Source organism: Macaca nemestrina, chromosome 1 (assembly GCF_043159975.1).
Source record: "Macaca nemestrina isolate mMacNem1 chromosome 1, mMacNem.hap1, whole genome shotgun sequence".
Lineage (NCBI taxonomy): Eukaryota > Metazoa > Chordata > Mammalia > Primates > Cercopithecidae > Macaca > Macaca nemestrina.
The window spans coordinates 209,724,166-209,748,428 of NC_092125.1; the positions used below are offsets into that span (position 1 = coordinate 209,724,166).

At 47.0% G+C, this 24,263-nt stretch overlaps 1 protein-coding gene and 1 long non-coding RNA gene across 3 annotated transcripts in view; one reads left to right on the forward strand and one right to left on the reverse strand.

The window, feature by feature from the left end:
* Nucleotides 1–7,459, reverse strand: part of LOC105494448 (grainyhead like transcription factor 3) — a 38,485-nt gene extending 31,026 nt beyond the window's left edge. The window contains exon 1 of one of the 2 annotated variants that reach the window (XM_011762860.3): nt 6,993–7,459. In XM_011762860.3, coding sequence (XP_011761162.1) covers nt 6,993–7,009 — 17 coding nt within the window. In that variant the 5' untranslated portion in view covers nt 7,010–7,459. Of the gene's footprint in view, nt 1–3,446; nt 4,527–6,992 lie in introns of those variants that run through there. The other variant, XM_011762859.2, reaches the window with a different exon arrangement.
* Nucleotides 4,698–24,263, forward strand: part of LOC105494449 (uncharacterized) — a 28,046-nt gene continuing 8,480 nt past the window's right edge. Inside the window, exons 1-2 of the long non-coding RNA XR_011624794.1 lie at nt 4,698–4,923; nt 15,639–15,777. This is a non-coding gene — a long non-coding RNA (uncharacterized lncRNA). The remainder of the gene's footprint in view (nt 4,924–15,638; nt 15,778–24,263) is intronic.

Consider the following 24,263-nt stretch of genomic DNA (forward strand, 5'->3'; position numbering starts at 1 on the left):
AGCTCCCAGAGCTTGTCCGCCTACTGTGTGCCAGGTGCTTTGCATATGCCACCTTGTTTTAAGGAAAGCCAGCCCACTAAGGAGGAAATCCAAGATTTGATAATCCCTCACATTTGCATAGTGTTATATTTTTCAATGTGCTCACACATCTGTCATCACCTCTGATCCTGCAACGCCCTTGTCAGGGAGGGAGGGAAGGTATGACTGTCCTCGTTTGAGGAAAAACTGAGCCATGGAGAGGGCCACTGGTTTGCCTAAGGCCACCCAGCTGGTACCTCAAGGCATCAGGCGTAGAACTGAGGTCTCTGGCTCCCAGCATCCAGAACCTTCACAGAGCCGCCTCCTCAGAGTCTCCCGTCTGGCTTCTTCTCCATTTAGGAGAGAGTTGGCAACAAGATCAAGAGAGAGGAGCTCAGGGGTCTACCTGACAGGCCTCACTTCCTGAGGCCTCCCGTCCAGTCTGTGGGGAAGTGCAAATTGCCAGGGCCCCTGCTCTGGGAGGGGGGGATAGGACCTTTCCCCAGTTCACTGGCTCTCAGCACAACAGGGGTGTGGTGCCAGCTGCTCCATGTCCAGTCAGCCTCAGCCTTCATGGCTCCAACATGCCTCATTCTGGGCACCAGGATGGTGAAAGTCTAGAGTGGTAAAGTGGGTTTTCATCCCAACAAGTCTCTTCTGACTCAAAATGCCCACTGCTTTCTGGCTGAGCTACTTAAAACCCCCAATAAGGCCAAGGAAATGCCGTCTCAGCCATTAGTTGAGAACTTTTGGTGTCATTTCCTTCTGTTAGAATCCTAGCAATTGAGGATGCAGAGAGACCTCACAGATCTAGTTCCAGAGAGGGACCTGCCTAAGGACATGAAGCATACGGCAGGATGGGACTCCATAGTTAAGCTACGGAAAAGAAAGTACTCCATTTTCCAGAAGGTGGGAAGAAAACCCAACACCAAAGGAGGTGGTCTCAAGTTCCACCAAAGGAGGTGTGTGGCACAGGACAGATCCAGCGGGCTAGACCCCACTTCCCTTCGGCCAGAGGAGGAAGAGTCCCAGGGGCCGCCTGAGCTGGGTGTTGACACCCAGATACTCCCAGTCAATGACTTGCTAAATCCTCCCATGAGCCACCCAACCTCATTAACGGTGATCAATCACTCTCTAATCACCCAGAGGGAGGCCCTGACACAACTGCTCACAGAGGAATCATTTTCAGTCAGCCCCACACACGATGTTCCCTGGGCACAACAGGGGTGCCCCAGGGTTCTCGTGCCTGCCAGTGGCCCATCTGGTTTTCTGGGTGTACAGATTGTGAAATGTGCCTTGTCACATGGGCTGGGGGCTCATTTAGGGGCCTCAGTGGGGAAATGGCAGAGTGTAGGGCATGGCTCTGTAATGACTCCAGTTTGAATGAGGCAGTATGAACTCATTGTTACGGGAGTGGGCCCAGAGTTTCGCAGACCTGGGTTCCAGGTCCAGCTCTGCTACTTACTGTGTGACTTCAAGCAAGCAACCTGACATCTCTGTGCCTGTTTTCTTACCTGTAAAATGTGAGGCGATGAGAATGCGAACCTCACAGAATTATTATGAGAGCTACCGTTCACTGAGGGATTACCAAGTACCAGGTGCTGGCTGACAACAACTTCTAATCATTGTCTTATGTTTTTACAACTTTGTGAAGTATTACTGTTGGAAGATGCAATGAGATAATGCAGGTAAAGCAATCAGCATAGTGCCAGCACCTAATTATGTGAACTATTTTTATTATTATTACTAATACATTGTAGGGCAGTCCCCAGCAAATTGCACAACTCACAGCCTTTCTCCAGCCTATGAATTGGGATACCTCTTCCTAGCTGGCAGAATCAGACCTGATGCTTACAGATTTCCATTTAAGAGGAACACGTACTACCAGCTTCATCGTCAGGAGCCAGGCGGGCAAGCTGACGGTGGTCAGGCTCCAGCGGACACTTTTAGTTGCACGTAAATTATCTAGGTGCCCTTTCCTACTTATAGCAGAAACTCTCTTTCTTCGCTTTTAAAAATTCTTCTCTGTATGGGAATTTTTCCTTCGTGCTATATTCTCCTCTTGGTGTCTTATCTAATTTTCCTTACCGCGCCCCCCGCCCCCATCTATTGTTCAATTGAGGTGTGAAAGAAGTTGAAATCCACCTCTAAACCCCGGGGTGCCGCATCCCTTCACTTATTCACTCACAAACATTTACTGAGGATTACTCTGTAAATGGCCACGTACTGGGTGCTGAGGACAAAAAGGTGAAGGCCACTGCCATTCATGTGGCTACACTGTTCTGTCCCCTTTCAGTCCCTGCCCTGGAAGTTCCCAATTCTTGCTGACCTTCTGGAAGCCTAGCAAAATAGCACCAAATAACGGTGAGATAATTTCCCTTCAAGACTTTCACTAGGTCAGTTGTTCTAACCTTTTTAGGAGGCAAAAGGAATAGAGAGTGGGGAGGCAGCCAGCCAGGATTATTTGCTGCATTTTAGATGGGAACGGTGAGTTCCAGAGAGAGGAGGGAAGGCAAGAGAGGGAAAGGAACTCAATCATTTAAGAGTCAGGCCTTGTGCCTTTTTATTCTCATACATGCCTTGTGAGGTGGTTTTTTTTTTTGTTTTTTTTTTTGTTTTTTGTTTTTTTTTTTTTTTTTGAGACGGAGTCTCCCTCTGTAGCTCAGCCTGGAGTGCAGTGGCCGGATCTCAGCTCACTGCAAGCTCCGCCTCCCGGGTTCACGCCATTCTCCGGCCTCAGCCTCCCGAGTAGCTGGGACTACAGGCGCCCGCCACCTCGCCCGGCTAGTTTTTTGTATTTCTTAGTAGAGACGGGGTTTCACCGTGTTAGCCAGGATGGTCTCGATCTCCTGACCTCGTGATCAACCCGTCTCGGCCTCCCAAAGTGCTAGGATTACAGGCTTGAGCCACCGCGCCCGGCTATTTTTATCATCGTTTTATATGCGCAAAAACTGACAGGTTAAGGAGCTCATCCAAGCCACCCAATCTATAGGTGGCAGACCTGGGCTTTAAACACAGGTGTGATCTTAGAACTAAGCTCTCAGCCTGCTGACTCAGCAACAACACTGCAGGTCAGTAGTGGATTTGGGAACCTCCTGCTTCCCAGTCCTCTGCCTGGTCTCCCAGGCCAACAGTTTTACAACTTGGACACGCATCAGAATCACCTGGAGGGCCTGTGAAAACACATAACGCTGAGCCGTACCCCCAGTTTCTGATTCAGTAGGTCTAGGGTGGGGCTGAGAATTTGTATTTTTAACTAGTTCCCAGGTGGTGGTGGTGATGATGATGATGATGATGGCCCACGGGCCACAGTTTGAGAACACTGTTCTAGGTGTTCTTTCAAAATAATGACTCCCTCTTCCCCCTAACAATTCCAAAGGTAACATAGGTTTGTAAAATACAACAAATACATAAAATGTGGAACCTACAGAAAAATAGGAAGAATGGAATTCATCCACATTCTTCTGCTCAGAAATAACCACTCTTAACAGTTTGGCGTATTTCTTTGCCTTCTTTTCAGAGTCTAAGCACAGAGGAAGCAGGGTGGCTTATGGCTGCTCGGCTAAGACGCGGTTATAATCCCAGTGCTTCCGTGAAACCTTGGGCAAACCTGAACCAAGTCTGGGTCCCCTCTTCGGCAAAACTGCATTTACACTCCCATCCCTCATTAGTTCGTTGGGAGGGTTAAAGAAGAGCGTGTATTTATCAAGGACTCGACACAATGTCAGATGCGGAGTCAGCGCTCCATAAATGTTGGCTGTCATTTTTGTTCTAACATAAGAGAAAGCTGGATGATCCCATTTGGGTTTCAGCCCTGTTGCCCCTCTTCACTCCTCCGGTGGTTCAGTGGGAGCTCTGCAGACCGCCTGGCTGCGGCCACTCACTGCTGGGACTGCGCGGCCTGCCCCTGGCCTGGGTCCGGGCGCCTGTCCGCTCTCAGCAGCTGGTGGAGCCGCAGGACCCCCGCGCAGCCCGGGCCGCCGCCGTTAGGGTTGGCTCAAGCCTCTCGGCCCAGTCCGCCAGTTTTATAGCCCGAACTCAAAGAGGGCTTTTAACTTTTCATTCAGCAGCAGCGTAGCTCCGACTTTTAATAACACACCTCGTGCACGACAAAAATTTGCTCCTGGCAATCATGGTTTCGACCACAAAACCACAGCGGGGAGGCGTTCCTGGTTAACTCTTTCAGCGCTCCAGGCAGTCTGGAGCCGGCGCTCCTGGAGATCAGATAGACCGGCGGCGGCGGCCGCGGTCAGGACTGCGACGCTTCTCGGCCCCATCCCCCAACCGAGTCGCGCCTCTGCTAGGCTGGGGGGAGACTCCAGGCGGCGGCGGTGGGGCCCAGAGAGCACGAAGCGAGGCTGCGGGGGACGTTCCGGCCTCGGTGCCTTAGACCTACTGTGTGCCAAGCCCCTTTGCGGCGAAACTCTACTGGGCTGTCAACGGGGCCTGCCTGGAGGGCCGGGGGATGGCAGGCGCTCCAGCGGGGAACAGGAGGTCACCAGCGAGGTCGCCAGCGGCTCCAATTCCCCGGGGCCCCGACGCACCTTCAGGAAAACCCGACGGCAGCCACCTCGCGGGCTCTAGCTGTTTTCCCGCGATACCCGGGCGGTCGGCAGCGACTTCCGGCGCCGTCGGCCGCAGCCCAGGATCCTTTGCGCCCTGCTGTAGCCCGGGGCTGCCCAGGGCTGCGGGCTCCAGGCACCCAGAGCGCTGCGACCACATGAAAGGCCCGGCGCTCAGCACCCGCCAACCACCGCCAGCTGGTTTCTAACTACACCGCCGGGGCCTCCATGCTTCTCAGGGGCCAGCCTTCGAAGTGCCGCCTTACACCCGGGGCCTGCCCACCGGGCGGGCGCGGATGGCGCTCCCGGTCCACACTGGGGAGCTCACAGTTGTTCCTGCCAGGTAGGTGTTACAGACAAATGAGCAGACTGAGAGTCAGGGAGGACAAACAAATTCACCAGGATCCTGCTGTTGGTAAGTGGCAGAATTTAGAGTGACAGGCAAGTCTCACTTTTTCCACTATATCAAGGCCTGGCCAGAGTTGGCCATTCCGTGAGGGCCCAAGCTGTAAGCTATGGCCAGTCCTCTTGGCACTTTTTAGGAGAATGCCGAGGCCGCAGCAGCAACAGCAGCTCAGAACTTGCAAGCCAAGCACGGGGTGTCCTCCCCTTATCAGTAGGGGCAGCCGAGCCCCCAGGCTCTGCCATTGTAATCTCAAATGGTGGCTTGGAGTCCGCCTGCAATTACTCAGCAGGCAACTGGCTTTCCCTCACCCCACCCCAAACTGAGAAGCCTCAACTGTCAGCGGATCTGACTTCAAACCATTAGGGAGGAGAAAAGCAGGAAACCTTTCTGTTCAAGTAACCCAGCTTCGGAACACATACCCCCTAACGTACAGCAATGAATAGATTCTGTAGCCTCCGCAGTTTTAGCCAGCAAATTTAAGTGGGATGGAGACACATCTCAAAGATTTTTCTGTGTGTTCAAAGTATGGAAAAATAACAAGAGGTTCGGGAATGCTCATTGATTGGTTATTTCTACATGAAGGAACAATGGTGTTACTAGCATGTTCTCCACCAGCCTTAAAAGCAATCACTATTCTAAAGTTGTCAAATCCCCTAACAACCCCATGAGGTGGATACTACTGTTGGCCACAATTTACAGGTGAGGAACAAGTGACTTGCTCAACATCACACAGCTGTAAGTGCTGGAGCTGGGACTTGAACCCAGGTGTCAGCACCAATGCTCCTGCTCTTATTCTCATTGTGGTCCAATTGTCAATACATTGTCAACCCCGGGAAATTCATTCGAAAGAAATGTGCCTGTTAAACCAAGTGATTGTGCTGTGAACGTGAAGAGCTGAAGGGCTCGCTAGAACATAGAATCCTGTCTGCAATCAGAACCTGGCACTGCTCTGCCCACAGATCTTCAAGTTCTTAAAACAGTCTGTTGAGGAGCAGTTAGGAAAAAGATGGTACAATCCTTGCCTCTGCCCACTCACCTCTGAGGGTGGCAGGAAAAGGAGAGCCTATGTTTAAAGGGTTCCGGCTTCTCCTGCCAGCAACCTGAACCCAATCTAAAGCAGTCCAGATCCCAGCCTCATCCTACCTTCTCTAAGGTCTGGACCCTAAGAAGGACACCATGGTGAAGATGAGCATAAGTCAGTCAGGATCTTAAATCTCAGATGTGGGCAGGAAAGCACATGCATCCTGCCAGCCCACAGAGGTGACCTACCAAAAATCCCTTCTCAGCTTCCCCAGCCTTAGAACTGCCTCTGAATAAGATGAACCACATTTTACTGAACGCATCTTTAGACCATAGCTTTACGCTAAGCATTTTACAGCATTTATCACACTTAACTCTTTCAAGAATTCTACAAGGCATTCTTGTACCTGTTTTCCAGATGAGGAAAATGAAGCCCAGAAAAACTGAGATCACCCAGGGACAGAGCCTGGATTTGAACTTAGGTCAAGCCCACTACAGAGAGTACACATGCTTAACCACCACACTGTAACCTTCCCACTTGGGACTGTTCCAGCCCACTAAACAAGTCCCTTTAGAGAAACTCAGCTCTGCCTAAGACAGCTCTTAGAACTACCTCAAAGAAGTTCCTTTTGGCAAGAAGATAGAAAGCCTCGATGGGACTGGGATTGTCTGATTTCCAAGGCCCCTTCAGAGGATCAAAAAGTGGTGCCAGAAACCTTCACAGTTTCAGTCTTGTGTTTCCCTGCCTGGCTCGAAACTGCTCAGCAAAGAGAATGAGAAAAACTATTTTCCCAGGGAAACACTCACCTCTAGCTTGAGACTGGGGCTTGCCTTGACACGCCAAAGTAAGATCGTCAGCCCATTCATTTACCCTTACAAATTGCTCTGTGAATCCCGGTGCCGGCCTCCCCGCTCTTCCCCCTCCAGGAAACCCCATCCAGCCTCCACGCCCCGAGAGCGGCAGGTATCCACCGATGTTTACTCACTCAAGTTCATTCGACATCTTCCTGCTCCCAGGCTCCGACGATCAGCACTGAGGTTCTGCTGACCGCTTGTCTCTAATTCTTGCCTGACACAGACATTCTCTGCCCAGGGAAGTGTTTGATTTATGTTGAGGTTTGGGTGTCGAGATTTTGCTGACAGGTAGGTTCCCAGCAGCGCTGGCGCTGATTGGCTACAGGTACAGGTGCCCGCGACTGGAGGTATACCTCAACAGGTGCAGCTGTTAACTCTTAGCCCGCCGAGGAGGGCGGAGCTATGGGGGACTGGCTGGGTGGAGCTGGCCAATTCCTTCCTTGGTGAGGGGGTGGGGGGTGGAGATGAGGGAGGAGGGATGGAGAAAAAAATGTTGGAAAGAAGCAAGATAACTAGAGGAAAAGTACAGGGACAAACAGATAACCTGGCTTAAAGGAAAACTTGATTCCTGTTTCTAGTGGTCCCAGATACCCAGAAACATCCCCACCCGCACATTTCTTTGCCCCCTCCTTCTGTACCACTGGGGAATTCTCAAAGGAGAGAGCAACTTTTCCCAGGTAGATCTTTGTATATGTTCCCTTTTTTTCGGTTTCCCCTTTAAGATAATACTTATGAATAATCTTTTACAGTTACTCAAGTGACTTCTTTTGGTTCTTAGAGTAACCCACTGTGATAGATTTATTATCGCTTCCCCCTTCCTCTTCAACACACATTTTACAGATGAAGGAGGAAACGGAGGCCAGAGAGGCAAAGCACCTTGCCCAAGGGCACAGCTAGCGAGGTCCCAGCCCAGATCCAATCTGCGGTCATCTCACTCCAAGTCTGGCTGCCCCTTGGGCTGAAGTCAGTGGCCTCAATTCAGCAGACATCCATTGAGCACCTGTTGTGTGCCAGACCCTACTCTGGGTTCTGGAGAAACTGAGGCCAGAAAAACAGGGTTACTGTTCTAGAGGAGTTTACAAGAGTTAAACAAGAGTTTATCTGGGGGGGATGTGTGTTGGTGGCAGGGGGTGGGGGAGTAAAGGAGACCAGGCTTTTATTGGGTGTGAAGGGGGTGTGGGCAAGCCACATACCTCTGCTTAGCACAGAAGGGATAGAAAAGTTGAAGGCACCTCCGAAGCCTCAGCCAGCTGGTCATTTCACAGGTGCCAAGTGCTTCGTTCTGTATGGGGAACTTGGGAGAAATTCAATGCCTGATAGATGAAGTAATTGTGGAGTAATTGCTGTGAGCTGTCTTCTATGAAGAACAAGCTTGGTAAACCCCAGAATATCCACAAACACAAACAGGAGAATGTTAGAGCTTTTTAAAGAGCTTCTTCCAGGATTAGTTTGAAATTAAATCTAAGCCAGAGATCTTGGCATCTTTGTTTCCCTCTCTCTTTCAATTCTCCCCTCCCCCACCCTTCCCCTTTTGGCAAATTATCTCTTTGCTCTATCTTCCTGGGAACCTCAACTTGGCCCACTCCTCTCTCTTCTCTGGGAACGGCAAATGAGGTTTCAGCTACTCCTGCCAATTTATGGAGGTTTTTCAGGGTAAAGTGGGAATTCAAAGGAGCCCTCTTGGGGTGGGGTCAGGGCTGTGGAGAGGGGGTACTGGGTTTGAGAACTCCCGGAGGTTGGTTTCTCCCTGGAGGCTGTGTTGGGGGAAGCCCAGGGGACCCTAATAAATAATAGTAAATAACTGCTAATAAAGCCACCTCCTCAGAACAGCTCTCTTCAGTCACCCTTGTTAATAAAGTAGACATTCAGTCACTCTGGATCACACTACTGTTTGTTCTCTGCAGAGCCCTTTTGACTTATGATATAATGTAATATGACCTATGATATTTTTCTAATTGTTTATTGTTTTTCTTCCCTTCCTCTGGAATGTAAACTCCATAAGAGCAAAGACTTTGTTTTGCTCACTGTGGAATCTCCAGTGTCTAGCACCTAGTAGGTGCTTCATATACCACAGGCACCAGGCTGGGCATTGTGCCAAGCCTTTGCATGCATTGTCTCACCTAATCCTTACAGCAACCCTGGGAGAAAGACACTTTTGATATCTCCATTTTATAGATGAGGAAACTGCAGTACAGAATACTGAAGTAAACTACTCAAGCTGCAGAGCTAGGCAGTGGTAGAGCTAGAGCTGGGATTTAATCCAAGAGCGGAGCCTGGGTACCCAACCGCTTCACAGAGGTTATTGGTGGCCGAAGGGCTATTGGGTGCCAACTGTAACTGCAAAACTTATTGCAGTCCAAAGGATGGCACACTCCTCTGTATGTACCTGTCTGCCCACCTCTTGGAAGGCTGTGGAGTTTCTGTCAGCCGTGTTGCAACCCACAGGTGAAGGGCTGTGGGTGACTCATGCTGGCTGGGCTTAGGGGAGGCTGGGATTCCAGGTGGCATGTCTGTGCTCGCTAGGCTTTTAAAAATGGGTCCTCTCCCTCTGCCTCTAGGTCTTGCCTCTTTCATCACCTGTGCCCATCTTCAGAGATCAGCAGAGACCCAAATCACAAGGCAGAGGGCTTCTATGTCTCCACACACAGGAAGGCCACAGAAGTATCCTGGATGGGATAGAAGGACCGGTGGTCTGGGCTAGGTAGGCAGGGATGCCATGAGCCAGTTTGTAAGGTCACCAGACCCCTCAATAGGAGTTACACCTCCTGGGCAGGAGGTACAAGTGCTGTTCCAGGCCTTCATCCCAACAACCCAGAGATGCCAGGCCTTTAAAGAGATGCCCCCCATGCTTTGCTGCTGCCCCCTTCCTGCTCCCGTGGGGCTAAATGAGGCTGGCACCTACTTCCCCTTCATGGATCAGCACAGCTCTTGGTTCCTCTGCAGAGGAGCTTTAAAACAGAACAGCTATTCCAAAAACAAAACAACAAAAAAAAAGTTTAAAAAAACATAAACAGAGACCAGCCAATTACATGTAACATAATAATTATATCCACAATAACGACAGCAAATAATGAGGGCTGCTGTTTAGTTAGCATTTGTATTTTGCAAGCACTGTGCTAAGACTTAACTATGTGATAAGATAGTATTGTTCTGAGACTCACAGGCCTCCTTTCAAATCTCAGCCCAACCACCTACTAGCTACATGATGTTAGGCAAGTGGCTATAGCGCTTTGAGCCTCAGTTTCCTCACCTGTAAAGTGTATATAAAAACTATTCCCCCTTTATGGGGTTATTGTGAGGAGTAAATGAGATAATGCGTGTGAAGCACATTATCTGTACCTGGCATCTAGCACTCAATACTTGTTAGAAAAGCCTTTTTCTTATTTAATTCTCATTTAAATCTAATGAGGATGGTATTAACCTTATTTCACAAGTGAAGAAACTGAGACTCAGAGGTTAAATGATTTGTTGGAAGTCAAAAGTTAGCTGGGTGCGGTGGCTCATGCCAGTAATCCCAGCACTTTAGGAGGCAGGCAGATCATTTGAGATCAGGAGTTTTGAGACCAGCCCAGCCAACATGGTGAAATCCTGTCTCTACTAAGAAAACAAATTAGCCGGGCATGGTGGTATATACCTGTAACCCCAGCTACTTGGGAGGCTGAGGCAGGAGGATTGCTTGAACCTGAGAGACGGGGGTTGCAGTGAACCAAAATTGCGCCACCGCATTCAGCCTGGGCAAACAGTGAGCTTCTTTAAAAGAAAACAACAACAACAACAACAAAAGCTAGTAAGTTAAAGAATTGAGATTTGAACCCACATCTTTCTGATTCCATTCTTGCAGGACTGGACTAAGTTAGGGAGTGCCCTGGGCTCAAGTTCTGCCTGGCCTCTGGCCACTTACTGTGTGACTGAGTAAATTGTCTCCTCTCAGAGCATCAATTTCCCTCTCTGTAAGACCAGATTAGTGAATCACTATGAGGGTGGAGTTCCCTATCAAAATCATCTTGATTTGCTTTTCTAGATTACTGATGTTCTTTCTCCAGACATTATGATCTGCCCTCTTGGAGGATTGCACAGTCCTTCATCCCTCCCCTCATTTCCACGATCATGCCTGTCCAGAAGCCGCTGTTCCCAAAGAGTATGACACTTCTCCGTGGCACGCTGGGGAGCAGTAAAAGTTAGGGCCACTGTAAGTGAGTCCTGAGAGGCAGGGCTCCTCTGTGTGTCTGAAAGTGGTGTACTGAACAATGACGGCACCATTTACCAGACGGGACACGCGCTGCCGAACACGAGGACCCTGCTGACAGCTGTCCTTTTCTAACACTTGAATGCTTTCTAATTATCCGGAACTCTTAATGCAAATCTGTTGACCTATATTCAAGTATTGAAAGAACATATACCCATATGTCAACAGTGCTTCTCTGTGGGCACTGAAATACTAGGATTTCAGTATTTTCCCTGTCTTCCCCCAAATGGGCTACGTTGAACTTGCATTGCTTTTGTAATTAGAAATTCTATACAAAGCCCCAGTTTAAATGTCATTAAACCAAAATAATTTCCCATTGACAAATGACCATTGTGTCCCCATCCTTCCTGGGGCAAGGGCAGGGATGAAGAGAGTGAAGACTGAGTCCTTGCCCAGAGATCCCCAGGAGGCACAGGAATGGAGACGGGGGGCTGTCTGGCTTGCAGGCTCTCAGCAGTGAGCTTAGCTATCTGATCTCATTTTGATTTTCCAATTAAAATTACTATCATTTATTGAGCACTTAACGTTGTAATGCTAGCTGTAGATGCTCTATCCCATTCCTACCTGTAAAATGGGGTCACATGGTTGGCCAAGTTACTAAAGAACGTCAGCTCTGAGGGTGACTGCCTGAGGCCTTGGACAAGCAACTTCGCTTCCTTCTGCCTCAGTTTGTCCTCAGTGAAATGATTGCTGTGAGGATTAGATAACAGTGTCCACAGATATATATGTCAAACACTATTCTAGTGCTTGACATGTATATCATGTAATTCAAGAGGCCTTGAAGTAGCCGCCATAAGTATCCCTGTTTTACAGAAGACGTTAACAGTCCCAAAGCGGTGATATAACATCTAAGGTCACCTGGCTCTCCCCTTAGTGACAGATGAAATCAAACCAAAGTTGGCCTGATCCCAAAGTTGTGGAAATAGTCCTTTCAAGCTTCCTACTCCCTTTCTGGAACAAGGTCTAGGATAGATAAATAGAAGGGAGACTGGAGGGAGGGAGGGAAGAAAAGCAGATAGGTTGGTTGATAGTATCTGCAAGGCAGATAGGATTTGTAAGCTTCTGGAGGGCAGAAACCATACAAGGAAAAATAAATCTCACATAGCACTTGTCCTGTGTCTCAACATAATAGGTGTTCAATAAATGTTTGTTGAATAAATGAAAAACGGATGAATGAATATAATCTCACACATTACTGACATTTTTGGCAAATTAAGTATTGCCTTCTACCCCACCCCCCACCACTACCCAAGGGAAGACCTCCAAAGTTTGAATTCCTCTGCTCCCTCTTATTATCATGCACCAGTGCCTTCTCTTTGCACCCATGACTTCATGTCTGTAAGTAATTTCCCATCATACTTCAGTGGAGTCAGCCTGGGGATTAAATTAAATGAGATATTGACATAAAATCTATGGCAAATAGGTACCCAATAAAAGATAGCTAGTGTTATAGGGAGCAACCAGCTTAGAAAAAAGGCCTCTCAGCCACTTGCCATTTCCAGCCCCAGTGCACAGCTAACTTCACAGCGTTCAGCCCTCAACCTCCCTTAGAAACAGTCTCTGCTAGATGCAGAGCTCTTTTCAAAGTGTTTTCCTGTGCTTCGTCTCCTCTGATCCATACAGCTGCCCCCCGAGGAGGGGACAAGAGTGCATGGTTGGCCCCATTTGTTAGACAGGTTCAGAGAGAGTGCCCCTGGTTACATGTAGAACTTTGGATTGACCCTTGACTTTTCGGACAAAGCATCACCCTAGATATAATTATGGGTCCTAAGGGATCACAGAAGTGCTGTCCTGGGCACTCACTCAAAGCTCATTAAAATATTCTGTAGCATTTCATTTGAACGTTCAACATTTAAAGTAAAAGCTTCATTATAATGTTCTTAAGCAGAGGGATAGGTCACACACCCTACATAGAGAATACGACCCTTTTTTTTTTTTTTTTTTTTGGAGACGCAGTTTCGTTCTCGTTGTCCAGGCTGGAGTACAATGATGTGATCTTGGCTCACCACAACCTCCGCCTCCCAGGTTCAAGCAATTCTCCTGCCTGAGTCTCCCTAGTAGCTGGGATTACAGGCATGTGCCGCCACGCCCAATAATTTTGTATTTTTTGTAGAGACGGGGTTTCTCCATGTTGGTCAGGCTGGTCTCAAACTTCCAACCTCAGGTGATCCGCCCGCCTCGGCCTCACAAAGTGCTGGAATTACAGTCATGAGCCACCGCACCAGGCCATGAGAATATGGCCCTTCTTTGAAGGCATGGATGGACCTGGAAGTTGTGCCTGCAGAGCAGCAGGACATGAAAAGGGCAGCTCTCAGGCCCTTTTATATTCTGTACTTTAGATTGTTATCACAGTTCTTCCAAAAACACCACCTACATTCCTTCCTGGAGCTTTCTTGGACATGAGGAATCATGGAGTCTAAAGTCACCCTGAAAGCTCTTCCTAAAAATAAAAGTCTCTGAAAGCAAACAAGCAGTTTTTTTTTTTTTTTTTTTTCATTTATCCAGTTGATAAAGATGAAAGAAAATGCTAATCACAGTATTGGCAAGGGAAAACAAGCGTGCTCCTTGCTGGAAGGAGAGTGAGCCCGTCCAAGCTTTGGCTTTCAAGTTTAGCTCATCCTTTGATCTAGCAATTTCACTCATAGGAATTTTGTCTGAGCAAATAATCTTTGTGTGCAAAGAGTTACCTACAAGGATATGCGTCAGAGCATTGTTTATAATCCTGAAAAATTAGAATTAATAAAAATACCCTTCAGAGGAGATTCAGTGAAGTAAATTAAGATACCTGAATGTAGCTGCATGCCCCGCTACAGTTTAAAAGGATGCTACGGAGGCTTCCTGAGTACCATGGAAGTTATTTACAGTGCTTTCAGTACAGTTGTTAGCAATTATGTGTCCTTACAATGTTCCAGGCACTGGGCTTAGTGTTTGACCTCATATTATTCTCACAACCACCTTATGATGTAAGTACTATTATCTTTATTTGGAAAATGAGGCCCAGGAGTGAAACTTACTAAGGTTATTTTCAGGGAGTTTCTGAGCTAAGTCTTGAATCTGGGTCTGATTCCCTACTTTTAAGTCTTCCGTTTACTCTACTTTTAGTAAATTAGTCCATTCCTCTTTTAAACATCCATTTATATGAATAGAGAAAACAATAATTCACCCCAGGGAGCATTATGGATATTGGGGTCAGTGGTGATTTTTTGCTTTATTTTTGTTTCTGTGGACATTATTTCTTCTGTTAATAGGAAAAAGAAACTTTATTTAAAAGTAACAAATCAGAGAAGGCTTATCCTCTGCTCAGGCAGAGAAAGAAGCAGCAGCCAGAGTGCTGTCTTGAGATTCTTCCTCTGTTGCCAGGAACTAGCCAGATCAGGAGGCAGCCAGGGAGAGGGGAGCCGGGGAGAATGCAGCCTCAGTCCTGGAAGGAAAAGGCCTGTTGGAAAGAACAGAACCCAGCTGCCTTGGCCGCAGGTGAGCCCTCACCTGTGCCTCAGGCCCCAGCAACCCAACCACTATGCTGGGTCTGTCTTAAAAGAGGCCATTAAACAAGACACTGCCCACTTCCAAATAAAAGACAGCATCGTGGAGAACAACGTATTTCTCCCCACTACCCCCACAGCAACCAGCACTGAAAATGTATTTCCTCCTCTCTGCAGGGGTCAAACTGGGGCCTGGAGGGTTAAGATGAGGATTTCCTTGAAATGCTACAGAGGAAAATTGGCCAAGGTCTGGCTTGGACAGAGGGTCTTGGTGCCCCAGTGCTGAATGGAGTGAGTAGGTGGCTAGGGTCAGTGCTGCCTTCCTAGGTTAGGGTGGGGTGGGGTGAGGTGGGGCAGGGCAGGGCGGGACCTGCTCTGCTTAGAGAGGTTCAGATAGGCACAACTAATCCATAAGGTCCTAACCCATCCTGTTTCTTAGGAGTGTTCCTTCAAAGGCTGCCATTGGTGTTTGTTTAGATCTGATATCACTGGAGAGGGTAGGGAGAGGGAGAGTTTTGCTGAGGCCTTTCTGGGCCCTGTATCCCCCGCTAGGAAGGCAGAGGCCATGTGGTCAGAGGTTAAGTGCTCAACCTTGGGCCTTGAACATTCAGGTGAGGGGTTTTCTGAATCCACCGCTGGCCTGCTAGGGAATTTTTCAAGGCCATCAGTTTGGGGCCCTATGGTCCAGCAGTGGAGAAGAGGAAGGACTTAGAAACTGTGGCCTGCAGGGGCCTAAGAACCATATCTTACGTCAAGATCAGGCCCCTCTGGCTCTTCCCTCAGGATGGTAACCGCTCAGAAGTCACCATCAATCTCCCCACCCCTCACTTGCCCCTGCTCACCCTTTCAGCCAGTGCTCGGGACACGCTGTCACATTGCTAGGCGCATGCGTTATTCATTTATCCATTCAATGAGTATGGAGTTATTTAATCATCACCAATTATAATAGCAGCTCTCATCTTTTGAGCACTTAACTCTCTGCCTGGGTCTGTATACTTTACCTATCCTGTTTCACTCAGTCCTTACGAGTGCCCACTTCTATTTTATAGATGCAGAAGCTGAGACTTAAAGAAGCTATGAAACTTGATCAGGTCCTGCAGCGCCAGAGGACCCAAGCTGGGATCTCAACCCAGGCTGTTTGGCTCCAAAGCCGAACTGCTACATTATGTTGCTTCAGCAGTCATTCAGGTAACTTGGTGAGGACGCGCTCAGTTCAAGCAGCTATGCCACAGTCTGGGGAGATAAATGAATAAGGTATATTCCTGTACACAAGCCCAGTGGGGGAAGCTTGATGAAACCCTTCTACTTGAAAACTTTTCCTTGGCTTGCAACTAGATGTTTGGAAACATTGTTTTGTTGTCAAGTTTCATAAAATCTCTTGTGTTGGAGGAGTCCATCAGACTTCTCTAATTTCACCCTTCAGGTGATGCAGAAGTCTCTACTGCCGACTCCCTGCCCTCACACACACACACACACACACACACACACACACACACACACACACACGGTGGAGCACATCGAGCTTGGATTTTAGAGCCAGTCTACGTGAGTCTGTATCCTGGCTGTCAACCCTTTACTACTTGTGTGACCTTGGGCAAGTCCTTTGAGCTCTCTGAGCCTCAGTTTCTTCATCTGTAAAGTAGGCATAATTTCACTGTTGTGAGGTTTTTGCAAATAAGGTAACACATGCAAAACATTCAGTACCACTCTGGTGTATAGTTAAGACCTGATAAGCGTCAGCCATTGTCTTTTATCATTAGGGATGGGCATCTCTTGCCACCCCAGTGAAACAGTTCCTTGTCTCTTTCTTTGCTTCTGCCACCTGGGGCACTCAGCCCAAGGCAAATGTGCCTGATGATGGGGGTTAGTCATCAGGTTCCCCTGCCTCAGAGGATGAGAGCATGACTGCTGCTCTCTGCCCAGTCTCCTTAGAAATCTGATTCATGCCTTGCCAATACTCTATGAATATGCATACTTCACCTGCAGCCCTGTCTCCTTTCACAATGAGCTCAGTCATTTGCACCTCCTGGGTCATGTGCAGACATCCTCAGTATTACCCACTGATGGGCGCTGGAGAAACCTCTAAGAAGATGAGTCTTGATAGGCAGGTGACAGTGGCTTGACTCTCTAACCTATGGCTTTGCCTGTTTGGCCATATTTCAAAACTACCAGGGGCCTCTGAATTGACTGATTACCCAGCATAGGGTCACAGTGTTTCATTTGGCTGCTCTTGGACTAAAGTGACAACTTGGGATAGCCCCATCAGAATGGGACCCGTTTGGGAGCCTTTTGTTTCACCCTCTTTCTCTCTCCAGTCCTTATGGGTTCCCTGAAACCTGTGAGGTGGTTTGGGGTGTTGAAAGTTAAGCCCCTCAAAGAGAAGTCTTATGCCTTAGATTAGTGTTAGTGATTACAAGCTCCGGGTTTTGAGACTGATCTGGTTTGAAACCTGGCTCAGCGTTTTGTTAGCCGTGACCCTAAGCTTCATAACTTGTTTCTCTGAGTCTGTTTCCTCATCTATAAATGGGATTAAGGCTGGGCATGGTGGCTTATGCTTGTAATCCCAGCACTTTGGGAGGCTGAGGTGGGCGGATCACCTGAGGTCAGGAGTTTGAGACCAGCTTGGGCAACATGGTGAAACCCTCTCTCTACTAAAAATACAAAACTTAGCCAGGCATGGTGGCACATGCCTGTAATCCCAGCTACTCAGGAGGCTGAGGCAGGATAATCCCTTGAACTCGGGGGATGGAGGTTGCAGTGAGCCGAGATTGTGCCACTGCACTCTAGCCTGGGTGGCAGAACACTCTGTCTCAAAAAAAAAAAAAAAAAAAAAAAAAAAAAAAAAAAAAGCTATAAATGGGATTAGTAGTAGTATTTATTTCATAGGATGGTTTTAAGGATTGAATGCATATAAAGCACTTAATATATTGCCTGGCACACAGTAAATGCTCCATAGCGATTATCAATATTATGCAGCAGGAGAGACAGCACAGGACCAAGGGGCAAGAGATCAAGGTTTGAGTTCCAGCTCTGCTGCTTGCTGGCTGTGTGACCTCAGGCAAGTCATCTTCCTTCTCTGAGCCAGTTTCTTCAACTGCGAAATGAATGGTTTGAGTTTGAAGGTCACTCAGGTCCTTTCTAACCATCTGAGATCTGTGACTTTGAAGGTGATAAAAAAAGAAAACAAAGGAAAAAATAACAGCAGATGCCTTTATCAGCCAAGATAACATTTCATAAACCCCAGGGCCTTGACACCATCTTCAAAAGTCACCCCATCCTGCAGTTTCTAGGCAGGACCTTCTCTAGCAGATAGGGTGAATGAACTGTTTGCAAGACCGCAGAAAGCTTTCTGGAGCCCCAAGGAGGCCTCAGGGAAGGTGTAAGGCTAAAAAGCGAAGCCTGCATCACAAAGGGAGCAGGCCTGAGAAAACCAGCTGACCCCAAACATCAGACCTGAGGGATTTTGCTTTTTGGTGCCTTGGGCAAGAATCATCCTCCACTTGACCAGAATGGATTAGTTTATGGTGAGGGAGGGATGTTGTTCCTAGAGCCTGGGGATGTCCCCATCTGTTGTAAAACAGGCCCCACCTGGGAAATAGAACATTTTCTTTTTTGGGGCCTAGTGACCTCTGACACCCTCACCCCCTGCTTCCTGGCCCACTATGCAGTCTGAGTCACACCCAGCAGGAGACCAATGCTGGGAATGGAGGAGGCATTCAGCATCCCCCTTACTCACAAGAGTCTCCACCGAGTTATTCTTAAGCCCTGCTTGAACCCTGAGGGGCATGACACGGGTGGGATTTACAGAAAATAAAACACAATCAGTTTCAACTCGTTCTACCAGTTTTTGCCCCTTATAGTACAAAGTCTCTTAACCATCTTAATGTAACAAATTTCCCTTTACAGAGACAATGGGCTTTAGAGGAGTTTAGTGATGTTACTAACAAACATAAGTACCTTTTACTAAGCTCCTGGTGCCCAAGTGTTTCAGGTGAAAAAACCTGAAACATGAAAAGCCCAGAGAGGTAAAGTGACTGGCTCAAGGTAAGTGGTGGAGCTGGTATTTGCTCCCAGATACCCTGTTACTTCAGCACCTCAACTACCGTGGTGACTTTGTGTGCAAACCTGTCTGAAGCCTATTGGTGAAGCTCTGCCAGCTATGAAGAGGCACAGATCTGCCTGCCGCCTTTGGAAGGTTCAGACTCTTTTTCTGGAAGGCCTACCTTTTCATCCTTTGATGGTTGGGGGAACCAAAGCACAATGAGGGAGGTGAGTGTGCCATACAATGAGAAGACAGAACTCAGCGCTCTTCACTTCTCTGCCTGTGGGAAACAGGCCAGTTCTAGGGGTGGGGATCACGAAGGAGCACACTGCTTCCCTGTCCTTGTCACATCCCATGGCCAGTAGCCATGTACTTTTTCCTCCTTTTTCTCCTGCCCAGCAAATAGAGGCTCCAGCTGCAGCCACTTTGAAGATAAAGTTTCCTCCATAGGAATTCTGCAATACAGATGGCTTTCCATGGTCCCAGTTCAGCCCTGCACCAGTTCCTTTTCCCGCTGGGAAGTTTCTTTCCTCTTCCTGCTTCCATGCAACTGCGAGGCAAGGCTCAAGCACATTTCCTTCTCCTTTTCCTGTGCCTTCCTGTGGAAGGAGCTCCCTCTTCTTCACTGCTCCGGGCTCTTCCCTACTCTGGCCCAGCCTTATGGACATTTTGCTCCATAACTCTCCTGGATCTGAACTGCTTTGATTTCTCTCAAGTCATGTCAGCGAATCTCACAAATGCATTCTGAGAAATACAGGAATGCCTGAGATGTTCCAGGCAGAAAAGATTCACGCCTCTTCTTAGAAATGAACAAGGCATAGTCATCAAGCCTCTGAAAAGTCCTGCAGTCAGGAAACCTACTTTGTTTGTTTTTTAACCCAGTATTTCCCAAACTGAGATGGCTATGATTTCATTTCCTCCATCCCCACTGAATCCTATAACAACCTGCAGAACCAGTGATCCACTGTGGAACACACTTTGGGAAACACTGTCCCCAGCCCTCCAAGAAGGCATAGAGTTGACCTTGCCTTCATTTATTTAAACTCTTCCCGTTTCTCTGGGCTATTTACTTATTATCTCACATATAAAATAATCTAAGGTGATACCTGCCCAATTGAGTTTTTAGAAAAGATATACCCAATGGGAATGAAGATTTTCTTAGCAGGATTTGATGAGCCCACTACTAGAAAAAAAAGGATTTCCCAGAATTTTGGGGTGGGGAGAGAATTTGATGCAACCAGCAGAGGCTGGGTGCAGTGACCCATGCCTGTAATCCTAGCACTTTGGTAGACCAAGGAAGGAGGATTGCTTGAGCCCAGGAATTCAAGACCAGCTTGGGCAACACAGTAAGATCCCATCTCAATTTTTTAAAAAAGGAAGAACCAGCAGAAACGGTTTAGCAAACTTACTTGTTTCCTAGTCAATGGATAAAGCCAGAGATGTAATGGCCAGAAACCAAAATCTAGAGTTCAGTACCAGATAAATACTTTTTGAGTGAATGAATGAATGAGCAGACTGTTGATCACAAAGTTGGCAGACATTGTGAATGAATGGATGAACTAATAAACAATCAAATAACTGGTCTCCAGGCCTCCAGACTTCCTGAACTTCATTGTATCTACCTGCTGTGGCCACATACACATCTTCTCAAAACCCAGATCTCATCAGTCCACTCTTCTGTTCCCTGGCTGGCTCCCTGTTGCCTTCAGGATAAAGTCTACATGCCTTTGTCCTGGCATTGAAAACTCTGCAAAACAAAGCTCCAACCTAGCTTTCCATCCTTCTTTCTCTTCCCCATTGGGTACCCCTTTCTGTAGTCACACCAGTCCCCAATTCACTTTTATCTGTCTCCTTTTCTTTCTCAAGCTATTCCCTATACCTCATATTTTCTCCCCTGCCTCCATGGCTGCTTATTCAATCCTAGCGGTGCTTTCAGGCTCAGCTCAAACTTTATCACCCATGTTAAATGAAAGAAGCCAGACACAAGAAGGGGACATTCTGAATGATTCCATTTGTATGAAGGTTAAGAACAGGCAAAACTATTGTGGGGAAAAAACAGAACTGTGGTTGCCTTTGGGGAGTGAGGATTGATTAGAAGGGATTTTTAGGGTATGTCAATGTTCTTGATCTTCATTCCAGTGGTAGTTTCATGGGTGAATACATTTGCCAAAATTCATTGAATTGTACACTGAAGATCTACATTTCTCTATATTGTCAATTTAATCTAAAAATAAAAATCTTAGCACCCAGATCTCCCTGGCAAGAATTCACTACTTTGTCCCTTATTCTCTCAGTGCACTTTGTCTATACTGGCAGCACTTCGCTTAACATAGACTGCCTTCTTTGAGAATAATTTATGTATATGTCTGTTTGCCTTCCCCACTACATAAGAGCTTGCCTCTAGAGCCTTCACACAGACACTCAACAAACATTTGTGAGATTGAGTTAAGGCCCAAAAGCAACAAACAACAGTAGTTTTCATGTATTAAGCACCTATTATGTGCCAGGCTGCATGCTAAGTTCTTTATACACATATTTAATTTTATAATATAAAAAATATATATATATCTCCCATGAGTTCAGATCTATCTCATGAGCTACTCTGTATCTGAAAAGAGGAAAATATGCATAACAAATGTGAATGGTATAACTCGATTACATTAAAAGACAGGCAAAATAAGTGTGTTTCCAAACTTTATGGTTACTGTGTGATTAAGGACATGTATGTTTAATTTTCAGTCTCTAATTTACATTGGTAATACTGAGGCCCGAAATACAACAGCGTATAGTGCTGGAAATAGGATACAAACCCAGGACGGGCAGATCTCAAAGCCATCAAGCTTGAGTACCTCCAAAGTGGCATCACATAAATCTAGGGAAAACAAAACAAAACAAAACAAAAACCTTGTGAGATCTTTCTGGCCAAGAGACTTGAAAACAGCAAGTCTTGAAATTGAAAATGTGTGTAAAGTGTGTATATGAAGCACGCCCTGAGAAGAGGCTCTCTGGGGGCTCCCCAGGCCCCCAGGTGGGTGGTTAGCAAGAGGAGGACTTGAGTTTATGATCCTAACTGCTCCATTTAGCAGCTGTATAACCTTGAACAAGTTATTTAACCTTACTCAGCCTGACTGCTCTCTCACTTGCAAAACTGGTGTAATAACAGTGCCTACCTCATGGGGTTTTAAGGGCAGATTCAATGAAATAATGCATATAAACCCCCCAGCATGTGTAAGTACTCAGGAAACATTCGTTGTAGTTTATTAACGTTTTGCTGCTTTTACTATGATTACAACCACCTGTATCCCTCCTCCGTGTCTTCCCTTACACCTCCACACCCCCCACAACGGTATTTTGGCCTTCTCCCCACGCCTTCCTTTCCTCAGGTGGTAGAAACCCAGCAGGTAGTTCTCTAACAGCAGTTGTGATGGACAGTTTCATAATGAACAGCTATCACAATAGCCAGTCAGCCCTGTGAGTACAAAAAGGGGTTAATTTCCTGGTGGGTAGTGACTCTAGGGATCCCTAGCTAATTTGGAGAGAAAAAAAAATCTTTGTTTTTAAATAATCTTTGCCACCTGCTTTGGGCTTTCCTGCCTAACTCACTCTCAAATGAGGTGGTGGGAAGGCTTCCCACATGATGAATGGGGCCACTGAGCTCTGGGTGCCCAGCTTTGAATTGCTAGCGAAGACTGGGCTATGGAATTCAGGGCTGATGGGAAGACAGGAACCTGCCGGTTGGAAACTCGCCCTTTGGGATTTGGCTTGAGGGCTGGCTGGGGATGAGGGTCCTCCATTGGAGTTCTGAAGACCAGACATTAGGGTTTTCTGTCCTCCATCTGAAACAACCCTCTGGCAGGTGGAGGACTTGCCAAGGATAAACTCTCTTATATTTCAAGCTTTTCATTTTTGTGATTTCTGAGTTCAACAGGCCAATGTTATTTGAAATAACTTTTTTTCTCCTAATTACAAAAACAACCAATGCTTATTGAGAGGAAAAAAAATCAGTGAAAATGCAGATAATTATAATGAAGAAAAAATTAAGTATTCATAATTCGCCATCCCAAGAGAACCACCATTATTCTCCTGTATGGTTTTCTTTGCCTATAGGAAAGCAATTACATCCGAGTTAACCGCACAGGCTCTCAGAGCCAAACTTCAATCCCAGCTATAACATGTGGGCTAGTCTCTTACACTCGGAGAGCCTCAACTTTCTCAACTGTAAAATGAGAATAAAAAGAGCACCTATGAGGCTGGGTCCACACTGGTGGTCTCAGCTACTTGAGAGGCTGAGTCAGGAGAAACACTTGATCCTAGGACTTTAAGGGTGTAGTGCACTATGGTCACACCTCCAAACAGCCGCTGTACTCCAGCCTGGGCAACAGTGAGAGTTGTCTCTAAAAACAATATTTATTTATTTATTTATTTATTTATTTATTTATTTATTTATTTTGAGACGGAGTCTCACTCTTGTTGCCCAGGCTGGAGTACAGTGGCGCGATCTCAGCTCACTGCAACCTCTGCCTCCTGGTTTTAAGCGATTCTCCCGCCTCAGCCTCCCAAGTAGCTGAGATTACAAGCGCCCGCCACTACGCCCGGCTAATTTTTGTATTTTAGTAGAGACGGGATTTCACCATGTTGGTCAGGCTGGTCTCAAACTCCCGACCTCAGGTGATCGGCCCACCTCAGCCTCCAGAAGTGCTGGGATTACAGGTGTGAGCCACCGCGCCTGGCTATTTATTTTTTTTGGAGACAGAGTCTTACTCTGTCACTTAGGCTGGAGTGAAGTGGTATGATCTCAGCTCACTGCAACCTCCGCCTCCCGGGTTCGAGCAATTCTCCTGCCTCAGCCTCCCGAGTAACTGGATTACAGGCACGGACCACCACACCGGCTAAATTTTATATTTGTAGTAGAGACGGGGTTTCACCATGTTGGCCAGGCTGGTCTTGAACTCCTGACCTCAGGTGATCCGCCTGCCTTGGCCTCCCCACAAAAAAAAAATTTAAAGAGCACCTATGATAGTTAAGAGTTTATTAAACAATTTTTTAAAAACGAGTATCTGTTACAGGGTTGAAATAATGCCTAAAAGTGACTATAGATGTTAGCTCTTACCGTAGAAAGCATATATTCTTTTTTGTCTTTTTGAGATGGAGTCTTGCTCCGTCGCCAGGCTGGAGTGCAGTGGTGCAATGTCACCTCGTTGCAACCTCCGCCTCCCGGGGTCAAGCAATTCTCATGTCTCAGCCTCCCAAGTAGCTGGGATTACAGGCGCCCACCATCACACCCAGCTAATTTTTGGAAAAAGCATATTCTTACTAAAAAAATGCTGCCACACTATCTGATGGCATTTTTGTATCCTGCCTTTTCTCCTCACTGGGTAACAATGTGAACCTCTGTAGCATTAAATATTCTCTGGTGACCTTTGTGTGGAAGACCCGTGCCTAATGTACCAGTCCCCCATTGACGTACAAGGGTGTATCCAGTATTTCATTATCATAACGCTGCACAAACATAATTATGGCTAAACCTTTGTGCCCAGCCATAATTATTTCCTTGGGGCCAATTTCAAGAAGTAGAATTGCAGGGTTATAAGGGTAGGCACAGTTTTATGACTTTTGATAACTGTTACTGAAC